Source organism: Ranitomeya variabilis, chromosome 5 (genome assembly GCF_051348905.1).
Source record: "Ranitomeya variabilis isolate aRanVar5 chromosome 5, aRanVar5.hap1, whole genome shotgun sequence".
Lineage (NCBI taxonomy): Eukaryota > Metazoa > Chordata > Amphibia > Anura > Dendrobatidae > Ranitomeya > Ranitomeya variabilis.
The window spans coordinates 489,267,010-489,292,745 of NC_135236.1; the positions used below are offsets into that span (position 1 = coordinate 489,267,010).

At 42.7% G+C, this 25,736-nt stretch overlaps 2 protein-coding genes across 5 annotated transcripts in view; one reads left to right on the forward strand and one right to left on the reverse strand.

The window, feature by feature from the left end:
• DEPDC4 (DEP domain containing 4) overlaps positions 1-9,070 on the reverse strand; it is a 77,737-nt gene extending 68,667 nt beyond the window's left edge. The window contains exons 1-2 of the mRNA XM_077265579.1: positions 9,004-9,070; positions 6,359-6,529 (exon numbers count right to left, since the gene is read on the reverse strand). The gene's annotated coding sequence lies outside the window, so the exon portion shown is untranslated. The remainder of the gene's footprint in view (positions 1-6,358; positions 6,530-9,003) is intronic.
• The window catches only part of SCYL2 (SCY1 like pseudokinase 2), a 57,325-nt gene that overhangs the window by 15,907 nt on the left and 15,682 nt on the right, over positions 1-25,736 (forward strand). For 2 of the 4 annotated variants that reach the window (XM_077265572.1, XM_077265573.1), the window contains exons 4-11: positions 547-691; positions 6,720-6,869; positions 10,617-10,838; positions 13,000-13,116; positions 13,994-14,119; positions 14,380-14,556; positions 16,754-16,765; positions 16,877-16,999. In XM_077265572.1, the coding sequence (XP_077121687.1) occupies positions 547-691; positions 6,720-6,869; positions 10,617-10,838; positions 13,000-13,116; positions 13,994-14,119; positions 14,380-14,556; positions 16,754-16,765; positions 16,877-16,999 (1,072 nt within the window). The remainder of the gene's footprint in view (positions 1-546; positions 692-6,719; positions 6,870-10,616; positions 10,839-12,999; positions 13,117-13,993; positions 14,120-14,379; positions 14,557-16,753; positions 16,766-16,876; positions 17,000-25,736) is intronic. The other 2 variants (XM_077265575.1, XM_077265576.1) reach the window with 1 other exon arrangement.

Here is a 25,736-nt window from a genome sequence, read left to right on the forward strand (position 1 = left end):
TGAGTAAAGTACCTGCACCATTTCTTGGCAGGAAAAACGAGCGTTTTTGCTGCCACGTTTTTGGTGCGTTTCTTGACTGATTTGAATGAGGTCAATGGTGAAAAACTCACAAAGTGCATTTCACCAGGCAAAAATGCACAGAGAACTGACATGCTGCAGATTATTTTCTGCACCATATCTGCAAGTCACAAATACTCAATGTGTGCACGATACGTCGGGTTTCTCATTCACTTTGCTGGCATCAGGATTGCATCAGGTTTTGCTAGCAAATCGGCAATGTGTGCACACAGCCTTAGGCTATGTTCACACGTTGCGTTTTTTTTAATGCAAATTTTAATTAGCATTTTACAGTACCAGCAAAGTCTATGAGATTTAAGAAATCTCATTTTTTGTAAGCCTCTTCTTTACTGCCAAGACAGCAGGTTTTGCGTGCAGGTAAAAAAAAACTCAGCAAAAATATAATGTGTGAACATAACCTTAGAAATATTACATAATTGACTTTTACAGGGGGTGTAACATTTTTTATTTTCCTGTTTCTTCCTACAGGGATTGTCTTGCCTTTTGTACGGAGCCTGTCTTTGCCAGCTTAGCCAATGTTCTTGGAAGCTGGGACAATCTCCCATCTCCGCTCCCTGCGGATATTAAAGATCATAAATTGTATGATGTGGAAACTAAATACGGCCTGCTTCAGGTAAGAAATGCTCCGTGACTATAGTGCTGTTATTGTATATTCCGTAGCAAAAATCGGTACACCCATTAGAGGACCCTTGCCAAGCCGTAAGCCTGACCTCGTCCCCTCCTGAAGGAATATGTGAAGTATGCTGGTATTTTTTTGAGTTGTGATTATGTAACATAACAGTAATGAAAGTGATTACAATTTACGCATCATAGAACATATGCAAATGAAGCCGATAAGGTAAAAAGTCTCGAGCCACGGAATTTTCATTACGTGGGAAGCCTGAGATGTATACAATCATAATATCATCCATTGTATTGTTATCTGATGATATTGATGATATTGATGATCTGATATGGCGAGGGATGATGAGAACCGTGAGCCCATCAGCGCGCCTTTTATTTGCATTTCAAATTCATTGTTGAACAGAAAAAAAAATTGTTCACAAAAATTCAGCGTCTATTATGATGTTGTCGTCATATTTGCTGTATTTATTGAAATGATGTTCCAATGCTTTTATGGCCAGAATGTGTGGGATGCTAGACTACAAATCCACTATATCACAGGTGAGAAAATTGTATTCTGCGCACCACCACACACCAGCCATATTCTTCAAAAAGGCTCTGGTGTCTTTCCGAAAACCAAGGGTTCCATGAACTAAAGGTGACAGGTGATCATCAACCCAAGCACTTAGGCATTCAATAAGAAATCCAATTCCAAGTATTACTGGATGTGGGGAGCGGAGGAAAAACTTCCTTTCGAATTTTAGAAAGATTGGCATTAAATATTCTGCTGTTTTTTGGGGGGTTTTAAGCAAATACCTCAATGTTCATCTTGTCCTCCATTAATTTGGCTGAAGTTATAATATATTCCCTGTACAGTTATTTCTAATGCATCTGTACGTTTCATTATATCTAAAATGCTGTAAACCTGCCTACAGTATATGCTATTGTCCACAATTACATCCAGTGTTATCACTTTTTTATATAATGTTATTATCTTTGAGTGGATTGGATAGCACTCATATGTGACAGCGAGATGTTTCGGATTTCGTATGTAGCTTCCTAAGTTCTTTCTCAATTTATAGTTTGCAAGGTGTCTAGTGCTAGCACACATGATTTTAATGGATAACAAGTGTGAATTGATGTCTTAAATGTTACCATTTTATCAATTAAATTATCTATATTTTCACTTTCCAAACCTTTGAGCGCTATTCAAGCATTCTGCTTCTGAAATAAGATTGTCAAGTTCATTAATATTCTCAAGTTCAAAAGTATCATCAGGATTATCCTTTAACATCACTAGAGAAAAAATATTTCTCCTTCACCTCATTGGGGGACACAGGACCGTGGGTGTATGCTGCTTCCACTAGGAGGCGACACTAAGTGAATACAAAGAAAGTTAGCTCCTCCTCTGCAGTATACACCCTCCTGCTGGCTCTTAGAGAATCAGTTCATGCTTAGTGTCCGTAGGAGGCACACGGGTCTGGTCTTCAGACCAAAAATCCTTTTTTATTTTAACTTTTCAATTTTGATTTTTACTTTTTTCTTTGGATGAAGGGGCGACGGATCCTATCAAAGTTCCGATCTCCCCAAACCAACAACAGGCTGGAACGTGGAGTGTCGCCTCCATGTACCTCCTCCTCCTACGACATGGGACGCCATGTCTGGGCTTATTTTTAGGGGCGACAGGTCTCTTAAAGGGCACCGATCTCCCTGCACCATCAACAGACGAGCACATGGAGTGTCGCCTCCATGTACCCTCTTCTGCATCCAGGCCTAATGCTGGACATCCAGCCCTGTCCATCCTGGGGGATTGAACCCTTTGGATGTACAGAGGCACTTTTTTGGCGTCCGTGCAGCCCCCACTTCATCACCACTGTTAAAGCGGATGATGCAAGGAGGCGGACGGTCCCTCTCCACCTCCCTATGAAAAGGATGGTGGATTGAGGGTTCCCCTTTATCCCTGCACCGTCCAAAACCAGCAGCGACAGCAGGAGGACCTACTGTATCCCGACCTGCTGCATACAGCTGCGTTGTCCTTAATAGAAAAAAGCAAAGCCGCACAGCTGTCCCACGACCTGAGATAAGCTGCGGTCCGTCCAAGGCATGTCAAACAGGAGCCTGATGTCCAGGTAGAGGTGCTCGTATGAACAAGATGTGCAACCAACAAAATGTATAGAACAAAGCGGCAACACTCACCGGTCCAGGTGTGGTCTGAATCCTTTTATTGAAACATGTAAAACAACGCCGTCCTCTTCACGGCTCGGGGTGGTAAAACAGAGGAGGAGGTGAGCAGGATGTGACGACGGCCGTTTCGCGCTTACGGTAGCGCTTCCACGGGTCGTCACATCCTGCTCACCTCCTCCTCTGTTTTACCACCCCGAGCCGTGAAGAGGACGGCGTTGTTTTACATGTTTCAATAAAAGGATTCAGACCACACTTGGACCGGTGAGTGTTGCCGCTTTGTTCTATACATTTTGTTGGTTGCATACAGCTGTGTTACCTGCCACCCGGCAGCTTCTCAGGGTAAGTGCCGGGGCTGGAGGGCTCTGAGCAGGCGGTCCAGGGCGGTGCTGGCATTGGGGTCCTATCCTGGCAGCCAGAGACTCCGCATGCACTATGACACGCTCCGGCGGCCCCGCTCACTATTCCGCCTATGCAGATTATGGCAGCCATCTTTCTCCTTCCTCTGCCGCCTCCGGACACACACTGGACATCCGGAAGCGGCTTCCTGGCACAAGGATCCAGAGGCATCAGCACTCAGGACAGCACTAACCACATCAGAAGTGCCGCACTGCAAAGAAGAGACAGGGGACACAGGATCTGGGTAAGGGAGCGCTGCACTATCACGCTCCCACACCTCTGCTGTAACCCATACTCTGTAGGAATCCCTATTAAATGGGCACACAGAGGGGTACATCATGTCCCAGCCTAAGGCCCCTAAAAAGTCTCATAAGACTATTAGTCTTTCTCACTTCATGTAACTCCTGCCAATCTGCGTTTCCTAAAGCTCGGAGTTCGACTCTCTGCAAAACCTGTGAACCCAAATACACTCAGGAGCCCCTCGCTGCCACCGAGCCCAGTGTACTTAGTCCCCCTGAGTGGGTTTCGTCACTGTCGCAATCCATAGCTTCTCTGGCCAAAGCTATAGAATCCTTCTGTGTTCCTTCTGTGGATCACGACCTTTGCATGACTGACGTAGATTGATCCTCCCCTACACGGAAGTCGTCGGCCAGCAGGGGCTGCAAGCACTCTAGAAACGTACAGACGTCTAGAAAACGGATCCGTAGTACGTCATCCGAGCAATCGTGTGCCTTGGCGTCCATGAGCTCTATTTCTCACTCTCCCTCTCCAGAGGTTTGTAGCAAACATGATTCTGAGTATGAATCTCGGACATCTCCTTGGATCTGGATTCGCTAGATTTTCAGGAAACGGTGGATTCACTGATTGAGACTGTCAACCAGACTCTGAAGGTTGACGAAGACTCGGGCTCCGTGCCGGATCATGCTGTGTCCTTCAAGAGGACTAAACGCCCTCAAAGAGCATTCGCCATTTACCCGAAGTTTTGGGCTATAGATAATCGGCACAGGGAGCGATCAGATAAACACTTCACAGGACAAAGACCTCTTGAGGCGAAGTATCCTTTTTTCAGTTGATCTAAGGAAAGATTGGGCTGAATCTCCTGTAGTAGACCCGCCAGTGTCCCGCCTGGCATCCAAAACCCTTCTATCCCTGCCGGATGTATCATTCATTTAAAAACCCCACGGACTGTCCAGATAGGCAGCATGAGTAGCTAAAGCAATGGTCTCCTGGTTAGAGACCTTGGCTAATTCCATTCAGAGCAGTAATCTTCCTCCTGAGGCAGTGTATCTGGCCAGCCAGATTTCTCAGGCAGGAGATTACCTGGTACACGCATCTTTGAATGCGGCTAGCTGTGCTGCTCTGTCAGCGTCAAATGCCATCACGATCAGAAGGACATTATGGCTCAGAAAATGGAAAGCGGATTCTGCGTAAAAAAAAAGTCTCTGCCATCCCTTCCTTACCAGAGTGGCTGTTTATTTGGAAAAAAGCTGGTTCAGGTTATCTCCAATGCTACGGGAGGAAAGAGCAAATTTCTTCCCAAGCAGAGGCTTAAGTGTCCTTCTCTGCATCAACAACAAATCCGTTTCCGATCCTTTCGCGCCAATCCGGGCTGGTCCACTACTACTACTACTTTTTCTAGATCAGGGCGCTCACCACGCAGGGACAGAGGACCCCAGGCCTCCTATAGGCTGAACATGCAATGGAAAATTCGACCCAAACGGTCTAGATCTACAGGATCTAGGTCTTGGAGATTTTCCGCCCAATGACTCCTGGCGTTATCCGGTAGGCAGCCGCCTACTTCTGTTTCGTCAGGTCTGGCTTTCTGTCGTCCACGACGAATTGGTCAGAGATCTGGTGTCTCCCAGATACAAAATCGATTTTTCTTCGCGTCCTTCAACACGTGTATGTATGTGTGTGTGTATATATATATATATATATTTATTTATTTATTTATTTTTTTATATATAATAAATGTGTTTGTATGTATACTGTGTGAGCTCCCGTTGGCCTGGCGCTCTGCTGTGGTCCCCGAGACTTCGCTTCTGGTCTGGCCAGCGTGTACATGCTAGCGTGATGACGTCATTGCGCCGGCTCCAGCTGATGGTGTCATCGCACTGACACGGCAGAGGTGACGGGACCTCCATTGGAGCTGTGCTGCCATTCTACATCGTCTGCAGCATAGCGCCAGGAAACCTCCCTGCTGGTATTTGTGCACCACATTGGCGGCGCACAAAACATTATAATGAGGGCTAGATTGCCCTCATAATCTGCCTATGTGTGCATGAGATTTTAAAAATCTAATTACCGGTAACTTTGCTGGTACATATCAAAAGGCGCAATGTATGAACATACCCTTAGACCATGGTCACACATTCAGTATTTGGTGAGTTTCTTACCTCAGTATTTGTAAGCCAAAACCAGCAGTGGGTGATAATACAGAAGTGGTGACGTGTTTCTATTATACTCTTCCTCTGAATGTCCCACTCCTGGTTTGGCTTACACATACTGAGGTAAAATACTGAGGTAAAATAATGAACGTGTGAACTTTGCCTTTATGAAGGAAACATTGCGTGTAAAAACTGGCCAAATGACTAGTTGTAAGTGGCCGAGCCCCAATGGTTTCTCTCCGTCCTGATCCCGTAGATTGACAAGTCTCTCCTCTTACATAGTGAAAGACCTGTCAGTCATGCTATCCTAGTCCCCTGTCGGTTTTCAGTTTGTTTTCCATGCACCACAGCAGTGTTTCACAGTAAATCATGTATGTTCGCAGTCACGTGTGTGTGATTAATGCTGCCCATGGTCCTGGCAGCACACATCTCCTTTTAATCTCAGCAGGATCAAATAGTTTTTTTCTTTTTTGTTGTGTGAAATTAAAATTTCAAGTATAACTGTGTGCAAATTGACCTGTGGTGCGGATTTTACATTTGTAACAATGGATGAGATCCATAACAACATTTTTACATTAATATTTTGATTTTGACATGGATCTGCAGCAGACTCCAAGAAGGGAAAAATATTTTTGTATTATTTATACATATCACACATCTTAAAGAAAGATTTGTTTTGAGAAAATACCGTAGTTGGGTGAGTTACTTACCTGGTTATCTGGGGGGCTGGGTTTCTATATATAATCTTTTTTTGTTTTCTTCTTACCCTCCAGCATGGTAGTAGAGAGGGAAACATGAGGACTGATCACACAGTTTACTATGGGATTGTACCCATTCATCCGGCGCTGGCCCCTTCAGAAACTGTACATGTTGTATTTTATCTAGTGGAGAAAAGCTGGATGACAGCATGGAGTATACTTTGTGTTTTTCATCTTCTATGTCCATCATGGATTCTCTCCCTCTAATTAGTGTCACTGGCCATTTATCATTTTTCGTCTTTCTTATGCCGCAGAAAGGATTGCCTGACATTTCAACCACAGGTTTGCTAATACCAGTTTTGTGTCCCTGTAGGTTTCTGAAGGCTTGTCATTTTTACACAGCAGCGTCAAGATGATCCATTCCAATCTCACCCCAGAAAATATCATTTTAAACAAAAGTGGCGCTTGGAAAATTATGGGTTTTGACTTCTGTAATCCATCAGTAAACCCATCAGAGCAAGAGGTAATTCTGGGGAGACAGAGCACAGAGTGTCTTTCTTGTAGGTTATTCCATATTGGACGTCCTGTCTGATGAATACTGTGGTCAGTTTTACATGGACAGGGTCTCTTCATGTGGCCAATGCTATCCACTAGATAGAACAATATGAATAACGGTTCCCACTTCTCGAATCCTGGGACTGCAGCAGTGAGCCAGACAGGACCCTGAAGTGCTGTAGGTATTACTAGTCCTTTATCAAACAACTTGTGACAAGATTATGCCGATGATTGGAAATCTGACGACTTGTGAAACCTCCATTACTGAGATTGAGCAGCATTGATAGTATGGGGAATAGTTTGGGGGACTTTTCTCCTTTTGGAGAGGGTTTCAAGACGACCAGCATCCTAGTGCACTTTTTTTGTGGCACTTAGTCACTAATTTAAGTGCACTCGGGTTTAGGCACAAATTTGGGCTTTCAAAAAATCAAAAAAAAAACTATTATTGACACTGTACAAGCGGTTATGGAAAATAATCGGATCACTCCCTCCTTGCTTTAGTCACGTTTTATCAGCATAACTAATAAGTGAGTGCTGAGGGGGTGGAATAAATATTGTCATTTTAGAAGGCGCTACTCCAGCTAGCATAGTGTCATACTGACGACTGTCTTTATAAGATACTCCTGTGTAAGTTGTCTTTTTCATCATTATGTATAAAATTAACTTATAATGTGGGATAATTCTCATGGAAGAGCTATTGGGACAGGGCTGCTATACTGAAAAGTCACGTTATCTGTCGCATGTACAGATTTGATTGACTTGTCCCTGTGTAACTATCAGCCTCTGCTCTTGTGAATGCACCTTTACCTTTTTCTTAATGGGTATCTGTCGCCAGATTTTTCCTACCTAATCTGAGAGCATCATTATGTTGGGACAGAATCCTTGATAACAGCAATTTGCCACTTACTGGGCTGATTGCTGTAGTCTAGATAAAATTAGTGATTTATCAGAAGAACTGATCTGTAGAAGACTAGTAAACCTGCTGCCATGTACTCTTCCATATTCATGAGCTCTGTATAACCCCACCCCCACATCTGATTGGCAGCTTTCTGTGTACAGTGTGCATAGGCAGAAAGCTGCCAATCAGTGATGTGGGCGGGGTTATACAGGCTCAGCATTCAGGGAAATGGTAGCTCTGCAGCAGATAGAAGTGATTTTATCAAAACTGCAGCAAGCAGCCCAGTAAGTGATGATCATTGGGAATCGGGGTCTCTGCCCTCCATCATGCTGCTCTCAGATGGGGTGACAGATTCCCTTAAACAGAAAGGTGCAGCGCTGCTTGGTGCATTCCTTTGCAGTGGCGAAGTCTGGCAGAATACACCTTGCTGCACTAATCATGCCCAGAGACTGCTAGACATTAGTACATTAATGAGGCTTGGAGGCTAATGGTGACAATCCATGATCAGGGAATGTCAGTCAAGCCTGGATAGAAAAGTTTGAGAACCGAGCTGCATGACTTTTCCGGATAGCTGCACTACCCCAGTAACTCTTCAGCAATATCTAACATACCATACAGAAGAGTCTATGAGCAAACAGAAGTTAGGATATAGTGTGTGCAAGTTCATTTTATACCCTATGCTGAAATGGACAATTTATTCAGGACCTCTTTATACAGCCATTTTCTAAATTTCCTTAGTATTTAGGTTATTTTCAGGGCATAAGGAATGGCCATAGGTATTTTACAATGGGACATAGTAAATGTTTTGAATCATACTGTTATTTTTTCGGCATATAAATTTGTTCCCCCAAATTTTGAGGGAAAGTGGGGGGTACGTCTTATATTCCGAATCTTTGTGCTGTAGAGGAGGGGCGCGGCTCTGGAGTGGTGTCAGGGGGCTGGAGTGGGCTCGCTGCGGGCTGCAGAGACAGCGGGAGGTCACGTGCTCCTGCTCATTAGCCTCATGTAATATTCACTGCACCCGCTGTCCATCACCTCGGTGCTGAAGCCGAGTTGGATGACAGGGGAGCAGCGCATATTATATGTGCCTGCACTCCCCCCTCCCATCATGAATATGCCCCCTGCTGGCACACACATGCCCCCCCAGTCACTACTTGCCCCCCTGCTGGCAGGCACATGATAAAATAGCAAAGACTTAACTCACCTTCCCATGATGGCTCCGTGCTCCCAGTTCTCCTGTGTCTCTTCCTGTGTCTGTGCCCACATCCGATCATGTGATCGGCACAGCATAGTGATGTCATAACTGTGTGCCCAGGTCACATGATCCGATGCCCGGGAAGCAGGAAGCACAACTGAGGAGCTGGGAGCACGGAGCCATCATCAGAAGGTGAGATAAGTGTTTGCTATTTTATCATGTGCCTGCCAGCAGGGGGGCATGTACTGACTGGGGGGGAATGTGTGTGCCTGCAGGGGGGCATATACAAAGAGGGGGGCCATGTGTGTGCCAGCAGGGGGGCATATATAGAGAGGGGGGCCATGTGTGTGCCAGCAGGGGGGCATATATAGAGAGGGGGGCCATGTGTGTGCCAGCAGGGGGGCATATATAGAGAGGGGGGGCCATGTGCGTGCCAGCAGGGAGGCATATATAGAGAGGGGGGGCCATATGAGTGCCAGCAGGGGGCCTATAGTGATGGGCCATATCCAGGATGAGATGGGGGCAGTGTGCCAGCAGCACAGGGGGGGGGGCAGGTGTGCCAGCAGCATAGGGGGGTTGCAGGTGTACCAGCAGCACAGGGGGGGGGGGGCAGGTGTGCCAGCAGCACAAGGGGAAAATGTGCCAGTGTGCCAGCAGCACAGGGGGCCATGTGCCAGGATGGGGGTTATATAGATACCAGGATGAGGGACATATATATGATTTGTAACACGGACACTGGCATTATAAGACAGACCCCCATTTAACATAAAATTATTTTTTTTCTCTTTTTCGTCAACAAATTTGGGGGTTGCGTCTTATAATCAGGTGCGTCTTATAAAGCGAAAAATACGGAAATTTGTTTGTGGATTTCTTGAAGACGGGAGTTGAGAAGCGTTACTATCACTAGCATGATCTGCCAGTGATTTTTATTTGAAACCTTTTTGGTGGTTTTTTTTTATATCCACAATAAAATAAATAAATAAAAATAATCTCGAAATATTGCGGTTTTCACAATATACAGGCACAGTAGACTCAAGGTTTGCTGTATAGACTGTGGCATAATAAGCAGACTGACCTCATTATCCTTAGTGGATAGTCCGTTTAATAAGTGACCTTTCGGCAGAGTAACCACACTATACCCACATATAAGGCTCTGCATGCATCGCCCCTGTCACCCTCTACGGAAAGAGCTTTACTCCGTCTCTCTCTGACTTACACGTCATACATGAGACATTCCTCCTCTGTATGTACAATGTGTTTTATCTAGGGCAGTAAGGGTGCATTTACATTGCACGACTGAGGAAATGAGCATTTCTGTCAAGGAACACCTGTTTCCTGATAATGGCGGTGTGACACCCCCCCCCTCCCGAGGAACAAGTAAGACCCCTTTTGTTAGGTAAAATGACTTAAGTTTTCATTTTTGTTTGCAGCACATTGTCCCGAATAATAAACAAGACGTGCTGCCGAGAACAATCTTCTGCCGCTGTGTGTGGGAGACACGATCTGCCTAACCATTTAGTTGATCGTCGGTCGTGTAACGCTGCAGTTGGGTGGTCTAAAGGAGCCCCAAGTTGTATGTACTGTTGTTAAAACAGTGATAACATTGTGTCCTCTTTCTGCAGATAAAGTACAAATGTAAGGAATGGGACCCTAATTTACCTTCACTGTGCCTGCCTAATCCAGAATACCTGGCACCAGAATATATATTGTCAGTAAGCTGTGACCCCGCCAGTGACATGTACTCGCTTGGTGTTATCATACATGCAGTGTATAACAAAGGAAAGACCATCTTTGAAGTGAACAAGCAGGACATTTACAAAAGCTTTAGCCGGCAGCTGGATCAGGTATGTTCTGCAAGCACTGGCCATTGCTTTTCATAGTGAGATCACTGAAGGAAGGAAATGCCCGACATTTGTGCGGGAAGAATATGAAGGCACCGATGGTGATTCCCCAAGACCTCTTGCAATGTCTAGTAGCTTTACAGGCACTTTGCTCCCACCCACAATGTGACAAGTGGAAACCCCTTTAAATAACACAGTATCTTTAAAATAGTATAAAGTCCAAAAAAGAAGGCAGCACTCCATTTTCCATATAACTGTGCAGAGTTTAATCAGACCACATGTCTGTGCAGCGACGTTTCGGCTCTGAATGAGCCTCTCAAGCAGTGGTTACATCAGCTGTGTGCATATTTATACCTTTTTAACATGATCCGTAATAGGTGCCATTTGTGTTCAATAAAATGCAATACAATTCTAAAAATCCTTCACATGTTCAATTTGCCCCCTAGTGGTATCTTTGTAAGGTGCATATGTGCTTTTGTGTAAAATAGGTTATATATTAGTAAACTAATCCATCCAAACATTGTACTGTATATATTATGTTCATATTCCACTTGTTCTTTACCCCCAGTGTGACCCGCTACTAATGGAGGACAGCATTTTTCTCGGCGTTCCTACAATTCAACTGCGCATGTCCAGCGCGTCATATAACTATGTCGGAATACCGGCGCATGCGCAAACGCGCCATATGTCGCCATCTTTGTAGTGGCATATCATCCTATTATGCTAATCCATTATTCTATGACGGGCGCGTGCGCTTAGGCATTCAACACCGTCTTGATCACATAATCTTACTAAATAGCGGGCAGTCTATTCCAGCACCACCAACTTTGTAGTGTCATCATCTGAAGATGCCCGCAATATTTGTTAGATACAATGTGCATAACACTGCCCTGACTCCCCAGGCTCAGCCTTCCCCAGGCCATCTCCCGAGGGTCACATAGCGTTCCACCAGTTGCAATTAACCCTCTCAGGTCAAACTGCCCCAAGTTTGAACCACTATATAGCAGTAGCACTTAAAACCACCTTTTCTTTATTTGTGATCACACTAGAACAAAAGAGTAACAAATAAATGTCAAAAAAAAAAATATAAAAGAGAGACATTATATATATTTAAACTGCTTTTATTGGCCCACAGTCCGACAATTTAAGGAATAGCAATATAGTTTTACCAAAATTAGACTCAATACTACATACTCAAATAGAATATTCAAAATATGCTTTTCTGAATGTCCTCCATATTTGCAGGGTCCCTCTGGGTAATCATCAAGTCTTGTTTGGATACTAGACAACATCTAGATAAAACAAATATAAAATTAGGAACATACATATTGACAATTATATCAGCATGCTCCTACATTTAAAAATAGTAAATACTATATCTAAGGACTTCACCATATTAGGTATTAGATTACTGAGCGTTCTCATAATATTGTATGTATCTTAAAATCTGCATTGAGGCCCCTGGGTCTAAGGGTATTTAGTTCATATATCCACATCAATTCTCTTTTTTTAAGAATCTGTTCCCTATCCCCTCCTCTTCGCTGTATTGGGACAGCATCTATAATCCTACATTTTAGATCTTTTTCCATGTGTTTACATTCAACGAAGTGTTTGGGGACTGGGAGGTCCATTCTATTTTTTCTAATGGTATATCGATGTTGATTCATTCTCGTTTTGAATTCGCAAGTTGTCTCACCCACATACCATAAATTGCAAGGGCATGTCAACAGGTAAATTACATACTCAGAGCTACAGGTCAGGTATTGTTTAATTTCATATGTTTTTCCTGTTACTGGGTGCTGAAAAGTAGATCCTTTGATTATGTGTTTGCAATTTATGCAATTCAGGCAGGGGAAACATCCCTTTCTCTTATATCCTGTTAGTGACCTTTGGGTACTTTTTTTAGAACCAATATCTGATTTAATTAGGATGTCCTTTATATTCCTATTTCTTCTGTATGAGTTTAGTGGTGGCATTCTGAACTCCTGGACATCAGGGAGACATCATCTTCATCTAAAATAGTATATATAGAATTTTATAACTCGCTCTTTGTGCCCTTTGCATTGCAAAGTATAAGACTTGTGTAGGAAAGATGTTTGATACTCCGATCTATAGACTATAATTGCTTTTGCCCTGTTCTCTGATTTGTTTTTATTTTGTACAGCTTAGTCGTCTAAACCCTAATGTCCTTGTCAATATCCCAGAAGAGGTTCAAGAACATGTGAAACTTCTCCTCAATGTTACTCCAGCAGTCAGACCAGATGCCGATCAAATGACAAAGGTAGGAGCAGCTCGGCGAGAATGTGTGAAGATTGGTTCTATTTACACCGGCCATCCGTGGTAGTTAAGTGACCGCCGATCATGTAAGACTGTCTGCGGTCATTTAGAGGATGGTTTAGATGGTCTGTTTCCATAGAATATTATTGTTTTTGGTAGCACATGTCCAGTTTCCATGGGATGATGAGCTGCCGAGTACAATGGTTTTTCAGCAAGTTTAAAAATCATTTAATTTGATGGACAAGCGTTAATCATTCATAGGGTGATTGCCTGTCCCTTTAAACATGCCCTATAATCTGGAAGCAGACGCTCCAAGGAATGCTTTGCTTCTGATTATTGCCCAGCACAAATGCACCCATCATTGCTTTGACATCTGTTATTTTGATATTTCCAACCTGTTTTCAAATGGTTATTGGCATCTGATATCCTCAACACCCCTCAGTAAAAGGTACCTCTTGGATTCCGCAAGCCTCCAAAACCGCCACAATTGCTACTTAATATTCCTAAAGGGAACTGTCACAAGTTTTGTCACATAGCGGCTAAAAATATCATCTTGCTCAGCGTCTGCGCCGCTTTCCCTATATTTTTATATAACCCCCTAACTTCCCCTGTATAGCACCAAAAACCTTTTGATTTCCCCAACGCTGTATGATAATCTGGTCCATCCGGTCCAATGGGCGGGGCTTCTGTCCTCTCCACCCCTCCCCCTTACTGCTTGCCGTCCTTGACGTGTATGATGCCGCCTTCATCATCCTCATAGCCATTGGATATCTTGCGCCTGGGCAGACGTTTCGCGCTTGCGCGGTATGCTTTGCCCAACTGTGGGCATGCGCACTTCTGCTTTTCATTGTAAACATTATGCACTTGTTTGGTCTTTGCAGATTCCATTTTTTGATGATGTTGGTGCTGTGACTCTACAATATTTTGATTCTCTTTTTCAACGGGACAATCTCCAGAAATCCCAATTTTTTAAAGGTTTGCCGAAAGTTCTTCCCAAACTGCCAAAGGTTTGTATTGAGAGCAAATACTGGTAGACATTGGCTAAACACCTAGACAAACTGACCTGACATTTAGCAATGCTTTATGAAGCACAGAAATGCACTTCAAACATATACAGCTGTCAATATATAGCTTTATGGTAGTAGTTTGTATACATATTATTTATCAGCATCCCAAAATGCTATAATAAATGTTGAGATTGGGGTGCAAATTGCAAATCCGTTGTACCCCAGATGTTCACAAATCGAGTCTTTGCTCTATTTTACAGCGTGTTGTTGTGCAGCGTATACTACCAGCACTGACTTCAGAGTTTGTGAACCCAGACATGGTGCCATTTGTGCTACCCAATGTTTTGCTGATAGCAGAGGAGTGCACCAAGGAGGAGTATACAAAGCTCATCCTGCCAGACCTTGGGCCTGTTTTTCGGCAACAGGAACCTATTCAGGTTTGTTTGCTTCATCTTTCTCTGCTTTTCTTTTGTTATAGTATAATTTTTTTAAGATGAGATTTGAATGTGTGTGCTTGTGTTAAGGTGTAACCATTTTTTCAAGTGAACTTGTAGCAGCGTATCTGTGTCTGCCGCTGCCTCCTTGGCTCCTCCGCTCTTCATAGAACTCAGGAACTGGTGGATCTGCAGCAGAGAAAACCATTTTTAATAAAACAATGCAGCAATAAGCCCTGTAAGTGCAATATGACTGGAATCAGGGACTCTGCCCCTCCCTCATGCTGCTCATGATGGGGTTGCTAACCTGCTCTTTAAGTGCTTCTGTCGAGATTTAGCAATGAATATATCTACATTACACTGTGTTCCAAATTATTATGCAGATAGAGTTTAGCAGTGATAAGGTTAGAATTTTTTTGTTTGTCATTTAAACTCATTGATGGTGATGTGTGTCAGAGCTCTTTATATCACTGAAAGCAATTGCAGATACCTGTGCACATTAGTTTGGCAGGTGTGTCCAAATAAAGGCAAGACTACTTAAGAAGGCTGTTCCACATTATTAAGCAGCCTACATTTTTTGCCAAAATGGGAAAGAAAAAGGATGTGTCGGCTGCTGAGAAGCAACAAATTGTGGAGTATTTAGGTCAAGGCATGACTACAATCAACATTGCCAAGACACTTCATCGTGATCATCGCACAATCAAGAAGTATGTAGCTGATTCCCAGCACACACGTGTGCGTGCTGATAAGGAAAAATTGAGGACTCTTTCCAACAGACAATTGCGTAAGGTTAAAAGAGCAGCTGCAAAAATGCCTTGTCATAGCAGCAAACAAGTTTTTGAAGCTGCTGGTGCCTCCAACGTCCCCAGAACAACAAGATGCAGGGTCCTTCAGAGGTTTGCAGCTGTGCGTAAGCTATCCTGTTGACCACCTCTATCCACTGCACACAAGCAGAAGCGGCTCCAGTGGGCCAAACGATACATGAAGACTGACTTCCAAACTGTTTTGTTCACCGATGAGTGCCGTGCAACGCTCAATGGTCCAGATGGATGGAGTGGAGGATGGCTGGTTGATGGACACCCCATGAAAACACGGCTAAGGCGCCAACAAGGAGGAGGTGGAGTAATGTTTTGGGCTGGAATCATGGGGAGAGAGATTGTCGGCCCCTTTATGATCCCTGAAGGGGTAAAGATGAACTCCATAATCTATGTGGAGTTTCTAAAACAACACTTCCTGCCATGGTTCAAGAGGAAGAACCGTGCTTTCCGCAGCAAGATCATTTTCATGCATGATAATGCACCGTCTCATGCTGCAAAAAACACATCTGCATCTCTGGCTGCTATGGGCATAAAAGAGGACAAACTTATGGTGTGGCCACCATCTTCCCCTGACCTCAACCCCATTGAGAACCTCTGGAGCATCATCAAAAGGAGTGTCTATGATGGCGGGAGGCAGTTCACATCTAAGCAACAGCTCTGGGAGGGTATTCTGTCCACATGCAAAACAATTGAAGCAGAAACCATCCAAAAACTGACAAATTCAATGGACGAGAGAGTTCAGAAGCTTCTTTCGAACAAGGGGTCCTATGTGCAAATGTAACATCACCTAGAATAAAGTTTTTACTTGAAAACTGTTTGATTTCATTTTGTAATAAGCTGATAATGCTTATAACTTCACAATTGACCATTTTTTTGTTCAAAATAAAAAAAAAAGGTTGAAAACTCTGCTGTGCATAATAATTTGGAACATGCATTTTGAGTGTTTATTTTTTTTTTAAATATACTGTTTTCATAGGCAGTTTGTTCCAAAACATTGCAATTATACTAGAATAGTAGATGACTGGAAAATAACAATGACTGCAATTCAGATAGGTAATTTAGAGAAAATATGAGGAAATATTATTTGCATAATAATTTGGAACACCGTGTACATTGCTTAAACATGATTACGAGTTTGAGATCCAATTTTATAGCCCCAAGAGATTGGAATTGCTCATGTGTGCGTTTTTTTATGATGCACCCTCTGATAAGTTGACTTCTAATGTTTAAGTCTTCATTTGGTGATGGCAAAAAATAAAACTTATTGTAGCTTATTCAAAGTGAAGTAAAATAAGTCTCGTCATTGTGTGTTTTTTTGTTTAAATACTTAACTTCTTTCTATAACCCTTGTTCCAAATGTCTTCCATTTTCCATGCCATCAGGCTAGCAATATGGTGAGTGGTTGTGTTTCATTATAAATAGTAGTCTTGATGTCTACGTCTGTTTAAGCAGTTTTAAGATTAAGTAATCTATAATCTGACTCCTATTTTTTTTTTCATTCTTAGATACTTCTAATATTTTTGCAAAAAATGGATCTTCTTCTGACTAAGACTCCATCAGATGAAATCAAGAACAGTGTGTTACCCATGGTGTACAGGGCCCTAGAGGCACCGTCTATACAGATTCAGGTAGTTACTTACATGTGACTAAATCATGTAATCATATGTCTAACCCATTCATTACCATTTTTTCAGTAGTAAGAATTAATATTTCCTGGAGTAGAATTAACTCTGTGGTGTTTTAAAGTCTTCTAACAATAGCAAAACCTATTTTATTCCAGCGAGCTCAAATCTTTATTTTACTATTTATAAGAGTTAAATACATTGTGTGGAATACGTTTTGAACACGTCACCAATTTTCTAAGTAAATATATTTATAAAAGTGCTATTGACATGAAATTCTCATCAGATGTCTGTAACAACCCATCTGATCCACACAGGCAAAGAAATCAAACCATAGATGTCCATAAATTACGTGTAATAATGAGAAATGACACCAGGAAATAGTATTTTACATATGAATAAAGAGATGTGCAAAAATACATGGAAAGTCATGAGTCCAGATGAAATCTATCAGTAATTATTGAAGCAATCGTGCCAGCTGGTGAAAAAAAAAATCATCTGGTTTAACTGATGGCTTATAAAAAGGTGTCTCATTACCAAGGGGCTACGTAAGAAACATCTCTTGGGTGAAACCAGTGAGCAGTCTCAAGACCTTCACAACCTTATTGTTGCAAGACATACATCATTGGTTACAGAAGAATTTCTAAACTACTGAAAGTTCCAGTAAGCATGGTTGGGTCCATAATCTGGAAGTGGAAAAAGCATAATTTCAAAATAAGCCGGTCACGACCCGGTGCTCCCTGCAATATTTAAGATAGAGGAATGAAAAGAATTATCTTGACGAGTTGTTCAAGATGCAAGGACCACATGTGGAGAGCTACAGAAAGACCTGGAATTGGTAGGTACAGATGTTTCAAAGAAAACAATAAGTAATGCACTGACCATGCAAGACTCCACTACTGAACAAAAAGCATGTTCAAGCACGTTTAAAATTTGTTCTACAACATTTAGACAACTTTGAGAAATAATGGAAGAATAGAATCTGGTCGGATGAGACCAAAATAGAATTATTTGGATGCCAGTATACATACTATATTTAGAGGCCAAAAGTCACTGCATATCGCCCCATAAACACCATGCCAACAGTGAAGTTTGGAGGTGGGAACATCATGGTGTTGTGATGTTTTTCAGCAAAAGTCACTGGTAAATTTTAAAGGATGAATGGACAAATGTATTGAGACATTTTTTTATAAAAATCTGCTGCCATCCACCAGGATGATTAAGATGAAACGAGGATGGAAATTTCAGCAAGACAATGATCACAAACACACAGCCAAGGAAACTATTAGTTGGTTTCAGAAAAAGAAAGTAAATATGCTAGAATGGCCCAGCTAATCACCGGACCTGAATCCAATAGAAAATTTATGGAAGGAAGTAAAGCTCAGAGTTCATAGAAGGAACCTTCAGGATTTAAGGTTATGTTCACACGTTGTGCTATTGCTATGGTTTTTGTGCAAATTAAAAGCTGTTTTTACAGTGCCGGTAAAAGCTAGGAGATTTCAGAAATATCATACCCATTACTCGCTTTGCTGGTCGCTGAGGCATACGCTGGGACACTCGGGGTTAAAAAAAAGTCCATTCGGTTTATTAGTATGCAGTAGTGATGAGCGAGTGTACTCGTTGCTCGGGTTTTTCCGAGCACGCTCGGGTGACCTCTGAGTATGACTGCACAGAGATTTAGTTTTCATCGCGGCAGCTGAATGATTTACAGCTACTAGCCAGCCTGAGTACATGTGGGAATTCCCTAGCAACCAGGCAACCCCTACATGTACTCAGCCTGGATAGTAGCTGTAAATCATTCAGCTGCCTCGATGAAAACTAAATCTCCGAGCAGTCATAAATACTCGGAGGTCACCCGAGCAACGAGTACACTCGCTCATGACTAGTAAGCCGCATAAACCACTCCTCAGGAACCAGTAGTATGCAGCAGCCAGTACACAGTCCAATACACATTTGGCTCTATAGCATAAACAGTTTCTCACTGACCCCGGTCAGCATAACACGGATTCCTGTTCGTTACCTGTTGGTGTTGGCCACACAGGTTCCCGGATCCTTCTCCTCAGAGGTATCCCACAAACCGTTCTCACTGACCCCAGCCATTATCACTGACCCCAGCCAGTATCACTCACAGTTGTCAGACCATCCATTCTGGAGGTATCTCACAGACCTCCTTCCTCTGGCTCAGACTAGCCAGCACTGCTTCCCAGGCTGTGTGATGTCCAGCAAGCAGGTTTTGGTCTGGAGCCACACACGCAGGAACACTTCTCCTTAACTGCACGGAGACCACTATGTAGTGTCCAGCCTGGACACATGGAAATCTGTCCACACTGACAGACTCCCAAACACTCACACCCATGTGCCAAACACACCTCCATTACACAACCATCTTAGGTGTTCAGACACACCCCTTTGGGTGGGTACGTAGGCGACTGGACCCACCCATCTCTCCAAGTCACCTGGAAGCCTCCCAATCTAAGATATAAAGCAGAATGTCTGTTTGTGTGTGTATGTATGTGTGTATGTCTGGGATTGGCATCTGCACCGTCGCAGCTACAGCCACAATATGTTGCACAGTCACACATCTGGACCCCGAGAGCGTCATAGGCTATGTTGTGAGGCAAAATTTTAACCCCGAGCTTTCCAATTCACCAATCTATTTTGCCCCTATCTACATAATGGGGGAAAAAGTGAAAGGAAAAGTGTTGGAGGCAAATTGACAGCTGCCAGATGTGAACAAGGGGGACTTAAAGAATGAGAGCGATGGCGCCAAAGAGTATATACCGTACAGTTGCTAAGGTGGGGCCCCGACATGGGATACTCACCACACACGGGATATGAACACACACAAAATGTGCCACACACTACCACGTGCTTGAACACGTATACCACCCTCAGCACACATTTCACCACACATACACCAACCTCGCCACATAAGTCGAAACACAAAAGTCACCGCTCAAAACTCGCCACGTGCAAAATTCGCCACATGCAAAACTAGGCTCACGCAAAACTAGCCACACGTGCAAAACTCAGCTCATGGAAAACTCGTCACACGCAAAACTTGCACACGCGGAAAAATTGCCACATGCACAAAAGTTTCAACACATGCAAAAGTTGCCTCACACAAAACTTGCACATACTCAAAACGCACCACACATAAAACTCGCCACGCGCAAAACTTGCTGCACACAACTTGCTACACTAACCTGTCACATGCAACTCGACACACAAAAAGTTGCTACACGCATGTCGCCACACAAAACTCATCTCACAAAAGTCGCTACATGCATGTCGCCACACGCAACTCAACACACACAACTTGACACATGAAACTCGCCCTAAAACACACACAAGTCTGGTATTATCCTTCAAAAATAAAAATCTGATTAATAAGCAGACAAACTACAAGAGCAACAAATGTACCATATAGGAAATACGGCAGCTGTCAGTCACATGAGCTGTCTATTATGTGTATGTGTGAGCTAATATATACTGCCAGGGGGGAGGGCTTCCTGTTGGCTGGGGATTTATCAGGCTGCAAATTTAGCTTACAAATACTGAGGTAAAAATACTGACCAAATAATGTGTGAACGAGGTCTAATACAGGAGTAGATGACATACAGGTACATACTATATACAGGAGGAGATGACACACAGGTATATATATCTATATACAGGAGGAGATGACATACAGGTATATACTATATACAGGAGGAGATGACACACATATATACTATATACAGGAGGAGATGACACACAGGTATATACTATATACAGGAGCAGATGACACACAGGTATATACTATATACAGGAGGAGATGACATACTGGTATATACTATATATAGGAGGAGATGACATACAGGTATATACTATACACAGGAGGAGATGACATACAGGTATATACTATACACAGGAGGAGATGACATACAGGTATATACTATATAAAAGAGGAGAAGACACAGGTATATAGAGGAGGAGATGACATACAGCAGGTATATACTATATACAGGGGAGATGACATACAGGTATATATTATATATAGGAGATGACATACAGGTATATACTATATACAGAAGAGATGACACATAGGTATATACAATATACAGGAGGAGATGACATACAGCAGGTATATACTATTTACAGGGGAGATGACATACAGGTATATACTATATACAGGGGAGATGACATACAGGTATATACTATATACAGGAGATGACATACAGGTGTATACTATATATAAGGGAGATGACAAACATGTATATACTGGGGAAAATGAGAGGTGTGAGGTGAAAATGAAAAGGTGTGAGTGCAAAATGAGGAGTGAGGGAAAATAGTGGAGTGATCAGAAAATAACAGATGTGAGGTCGAAATGACAAGTGTTAGGGGGGAATGAGAGGATTGAGGGGGAAAATAAGAGGAGTGAGGGGGGAAAATAAGAGGAGTGAGGGAGAAAATGAGAGGTGTGATGGAACAATAAGAGAAGTGAGGTGCTATAACTAACCACAGATATTTACTATGCCCAGGCAACGCCGGGCTCTTCAGCTAGTGTATAATAAAACCCTCAGCAGTAGATCTGCTGAGAAAAACATGCCCAGGCTTCCATCACAGGGCCACCCACCTCTGTGATACATACCGCCCATTAATCACATGACCAGTCGCCATACCACACAGTTTTTTTTTTCCTAACTGAATTGGAAAACTGCTTTTTTGAAAAGTGCAGCATGTCAATTCTATTAGTGTTTTTGCAGCATTTTTTTTATTCTGTATAAAGCAATGAGTAAGTGCAAAAACGCAGCACAACATTGCCATCGGTTTTTTGCTGCATTTTTAGTGGAAAAAAAGCAAGTACAGCAGTATGTGAAACCGTTTTATTTTGGGAATTTTTCCCAAGTTTAAATCAAAATGTCTTGGTCTCCTCACCTGAGCATTGCAGTTAATATTAGTACAGTTTAATTAAATTACCGTAGTGATGTGTGCTAAAGTAAACATTGGCCGACCAAAGTTTAAAATTGAACAATGCCTGACCAACTCAAGGGTATGAATGTAAACGGTGGAGCTGGCTGTGCTTTCCAGAGGACTCTCATTTTGTCCTACTAAGGCCCTGGATAAAACTGAACTCTGCAGTGATATGGAACATTTTTTCAGGAGACTGCGTCTGAGGGAATATTTCAATGATACAGAAGATTCAGAAAACACTCAGACTGAAGGAAAAGGGATCCTAACAACAAAGAAGAGGTCAGACTGGACACCTCCACCGGGACGCAACCCTCATTTGGATAACTATATAGACTCCTTCAGACATTTGATAAAATCCACCATCATAGATACTAACAGGACACAAGCATTCAACATCAGTGCCCAGGAGAGAAAGGCCATACAGTCTCTGAAAACCAACAAAGAAATCATCATCAAACCTGCTGACAAGGGTGGTGCAATAGTCATGATGAACACATCAGACTACATGAAGGAAGCAAACAGACAACTTATGGACACACGCTACTACAAAACATTGGAGTCGGATCCTACACAGGACTATTACAAGGAACTAAACAAGTTAGTATCTTGTCTGCCTGACGTATCCATAAGAGCCAATGACCTGATACCAGAAAGTCCAAGAACAGGGACATTCTACATGCTTCCCAAAATCCACAAATCTGGAAACCCAGGAAGACCAATTATTTCATGTGTGGGCACCCTTACTGAGCAGGTATCTGGATGGGTAGAGGGTATTCTTAAACCCCTAGTAAAAGATACACCCAGCTTCATTCAGGACACAACTGACCTATTGAATAAACTATCAGCAATTGGTCCTCTACCAGAAGGAACCATCCTGGTCACCATGGATGTGGAATCTTTGTACTCCAATATCCCACATCAGGATGGATTAAATTCCTGCAAATTCTTCCTGGAAAACACAGGGACTGATGCAAATTCTGTGGTGAAACTTATAAAATTTATCCTCACCCACAATTACTTTGAGTTTGACAAGAAGATCTATCTACAGGAGACTGGCACAGCAATGGGAAGTAAAATGGCCCCACAGTATGCAAATCTGTTCATGGCCAAGCTTGAAAGCGACTTTTTGTCCTCATGTCCCATCAGGCCTCTGGCGTACTACCGCTACATTGATGACATTTTAATCATCTGGACGGAGTCTGAGCCACAGCTAAAGACGTTCCATGAACAGTTTAATCAATTTCATCCTACCATCAACTTGACACTCAACTACTCCTGCACTGAAATTAACTTTTTGAACACCATCATTAAGCTGCAGAACAATAAAATAGAGACGTCCCTGTATCAGAAGCCAATCGACCGTCCAACATACCTTAAATGGGACAGTTTCCATCCAAAACACATAAAAAACTCCATTGTCTACAGCCAAGCCATCAGATACAATCGTATATGTTCCAACCCAATGGATAGAGATGAACACCTGGGTCGCCTCAGAAAGACCTTTTTGAATCAGGGCTACCATCCAAGAACAATTGAAAATCAGATTACAAGAGCCACCAGAATATCAAGAAATCACCTGCTACATTACAAAACTAAAGAAGAAAATAACCGGGTGCCTCTAGTGGTCACCTACAATCCAAATCTGGAGGCGCTAAGGGGAGCTGCACGGAAATTACAACCTTTACTGCAAAAAGATGCCCGCTTACAATCCATTTTTCCAGACCCCCCACTACTGTGTTTTAGGCAGCCCCCAAATCTAAGAAGCATCATTGTCAGAAGCTCCCTGTCCTCTCCAACAGCTGCAGGTACCTTTCCCTGCAATCAGAAAAAATGTAAAACCTGTCCATTTATAATGACCACGGACAAGATAAAGATCCCCAATTCACACCAGGACTACAAGATACCAGGTACATTCAGCTGCATCACTTCTAATGTGGTGTACCTAATTATTTGTACTAAATGTCCAACTGGGGGTCTGTATGTGGGGGAGACAGGGCAGAAACTGAGAACAAGGATGAACTCTCATCGCCATACAATAAAAGAAAAAAGAATGGATATACCTGTGGCAATACATTTCTGTCTCCCAAATCATAGCATTATGGACATGAAATTACTTGTATTGAAAAGTAACTTCAAAACTCAGAGAGACAGAAGAGTCTGGGAGTATAAACTGATGACGACCTTTGACACTCTAAATGCAGGAATGAATGTGTCACACGGATTTATGTCTTTTTACATCAACTAATGAACTTGCCCCTCAGACCATGTGGGGTCATCACAACAGAACGAGACCCTAATCACAGGACAATAAAACAATCCTTATCTAAGAATTGGCCCAATATTTATGGACGTAACTGTTTATCACCCATGGTAATTCTGCTTCATGTCACCTAGCTTATCCATGGTTTTTTTTCCCCTCCTTTTTTTTTTTTTTTTTTTTTTTCTCTATACTATGTTGTGCATAAATATGTGATTCTTCAGAATTTGTTTTAGTCTTTGCCTGATGAAGAGACGTATGTAGTCTCGAAAGCTTGAAATTTGTTACCATCTTATCAGTTAGCCATTAAAAGGTATCAACCACTGAGGACTCTCAATTCTAAATATTTTTCTATCTACTGGCTAACACGGTACCAAGATATATTTCTTTCCTGTATCAAAACGGTGTTCTACAAACTCAATGCTCTGACAATGTCTTACGTAAGCTATTCCTGACAAATTAAACTCACTCCGTTGTTTTTACTTTTGTAGTTGTGTATTTTTCATGACCTCATATGAACTATTTTTTCAGGCATAAAAATCTTTTACCACTAAATAATTTGATCAAATTGCCCCTTTTTCCAAAATGGTTTTATGGTTTCATATATGTCTTGCATTGGTGACGTAACACCTTGCATTGTTCATTCGTCTATGGTGGAAGCAATGCAGAACTTTGTGATCCTGAAAAACGCAGCAAAAAAAGCAAACATAACCTCCTTTTCTCTAGTCACGCTCCACGACCGCATCATAGGAGGATACTCCCTGCCCTAATAGGGACAGGAAACACAAAGAGGGCAAATAGCCCCACCACACTTCCTCTCTCCAGAGTATTTTTTTTTTTCCTGTCCCTATGGGGCACAAGGAGGTCCTCATACGGTGCTCTGTGTCGGATTACAGAGACTACACAATATACCTTTTTTTTTTTCAAAGCCGGGCAGCTGAGCTGATGGCTCCAACCTTCCCCTCCTGAAAGCTGCTCCCGTTTCTTCTGGACACGGAGCTCTTCCGCCCTTCCTGTGCCTTCGAGTAAAGCAGGGTGGCAGGAGCCGGGTTCTATATGATCTCCCCGGCTCTCCTCCTCCTCTCTTCCGCCTCGCGCGTGTCAGGGGTGGTGACCGGAAGTGATGTCAGATGTGGAGTCGTGGTCAGCTGGCGTCACTTCCGGTTGCGTGGAACGCACCGCCCTAAGAAGCACTTGCAAGAGCACGTGCGCTTGATGGGGCATAGTGGCAATGCACCTGACATCCTGGGAGCACACCACTGATGGCTGTATTCAATATCTGCATCTGCAGACATACCACGTGCCACTTTTTGCGGTTAGCAGCATTTGGACCACCGGATACACGTGCGAACTCCTGAAGGCGTTACACACACACTATAGGTCGGTTTTTTCTGTCACTGCATCTATTGTCTGATGAAGGTCATAAAGACCGAAACGTTATATAAATTGTTTTTGGGATCATAAAAATAAATAAATAAAAATTCATTATTTTTTGAGTGCAGGATTTATATTCTATTATTTCAAAATCCC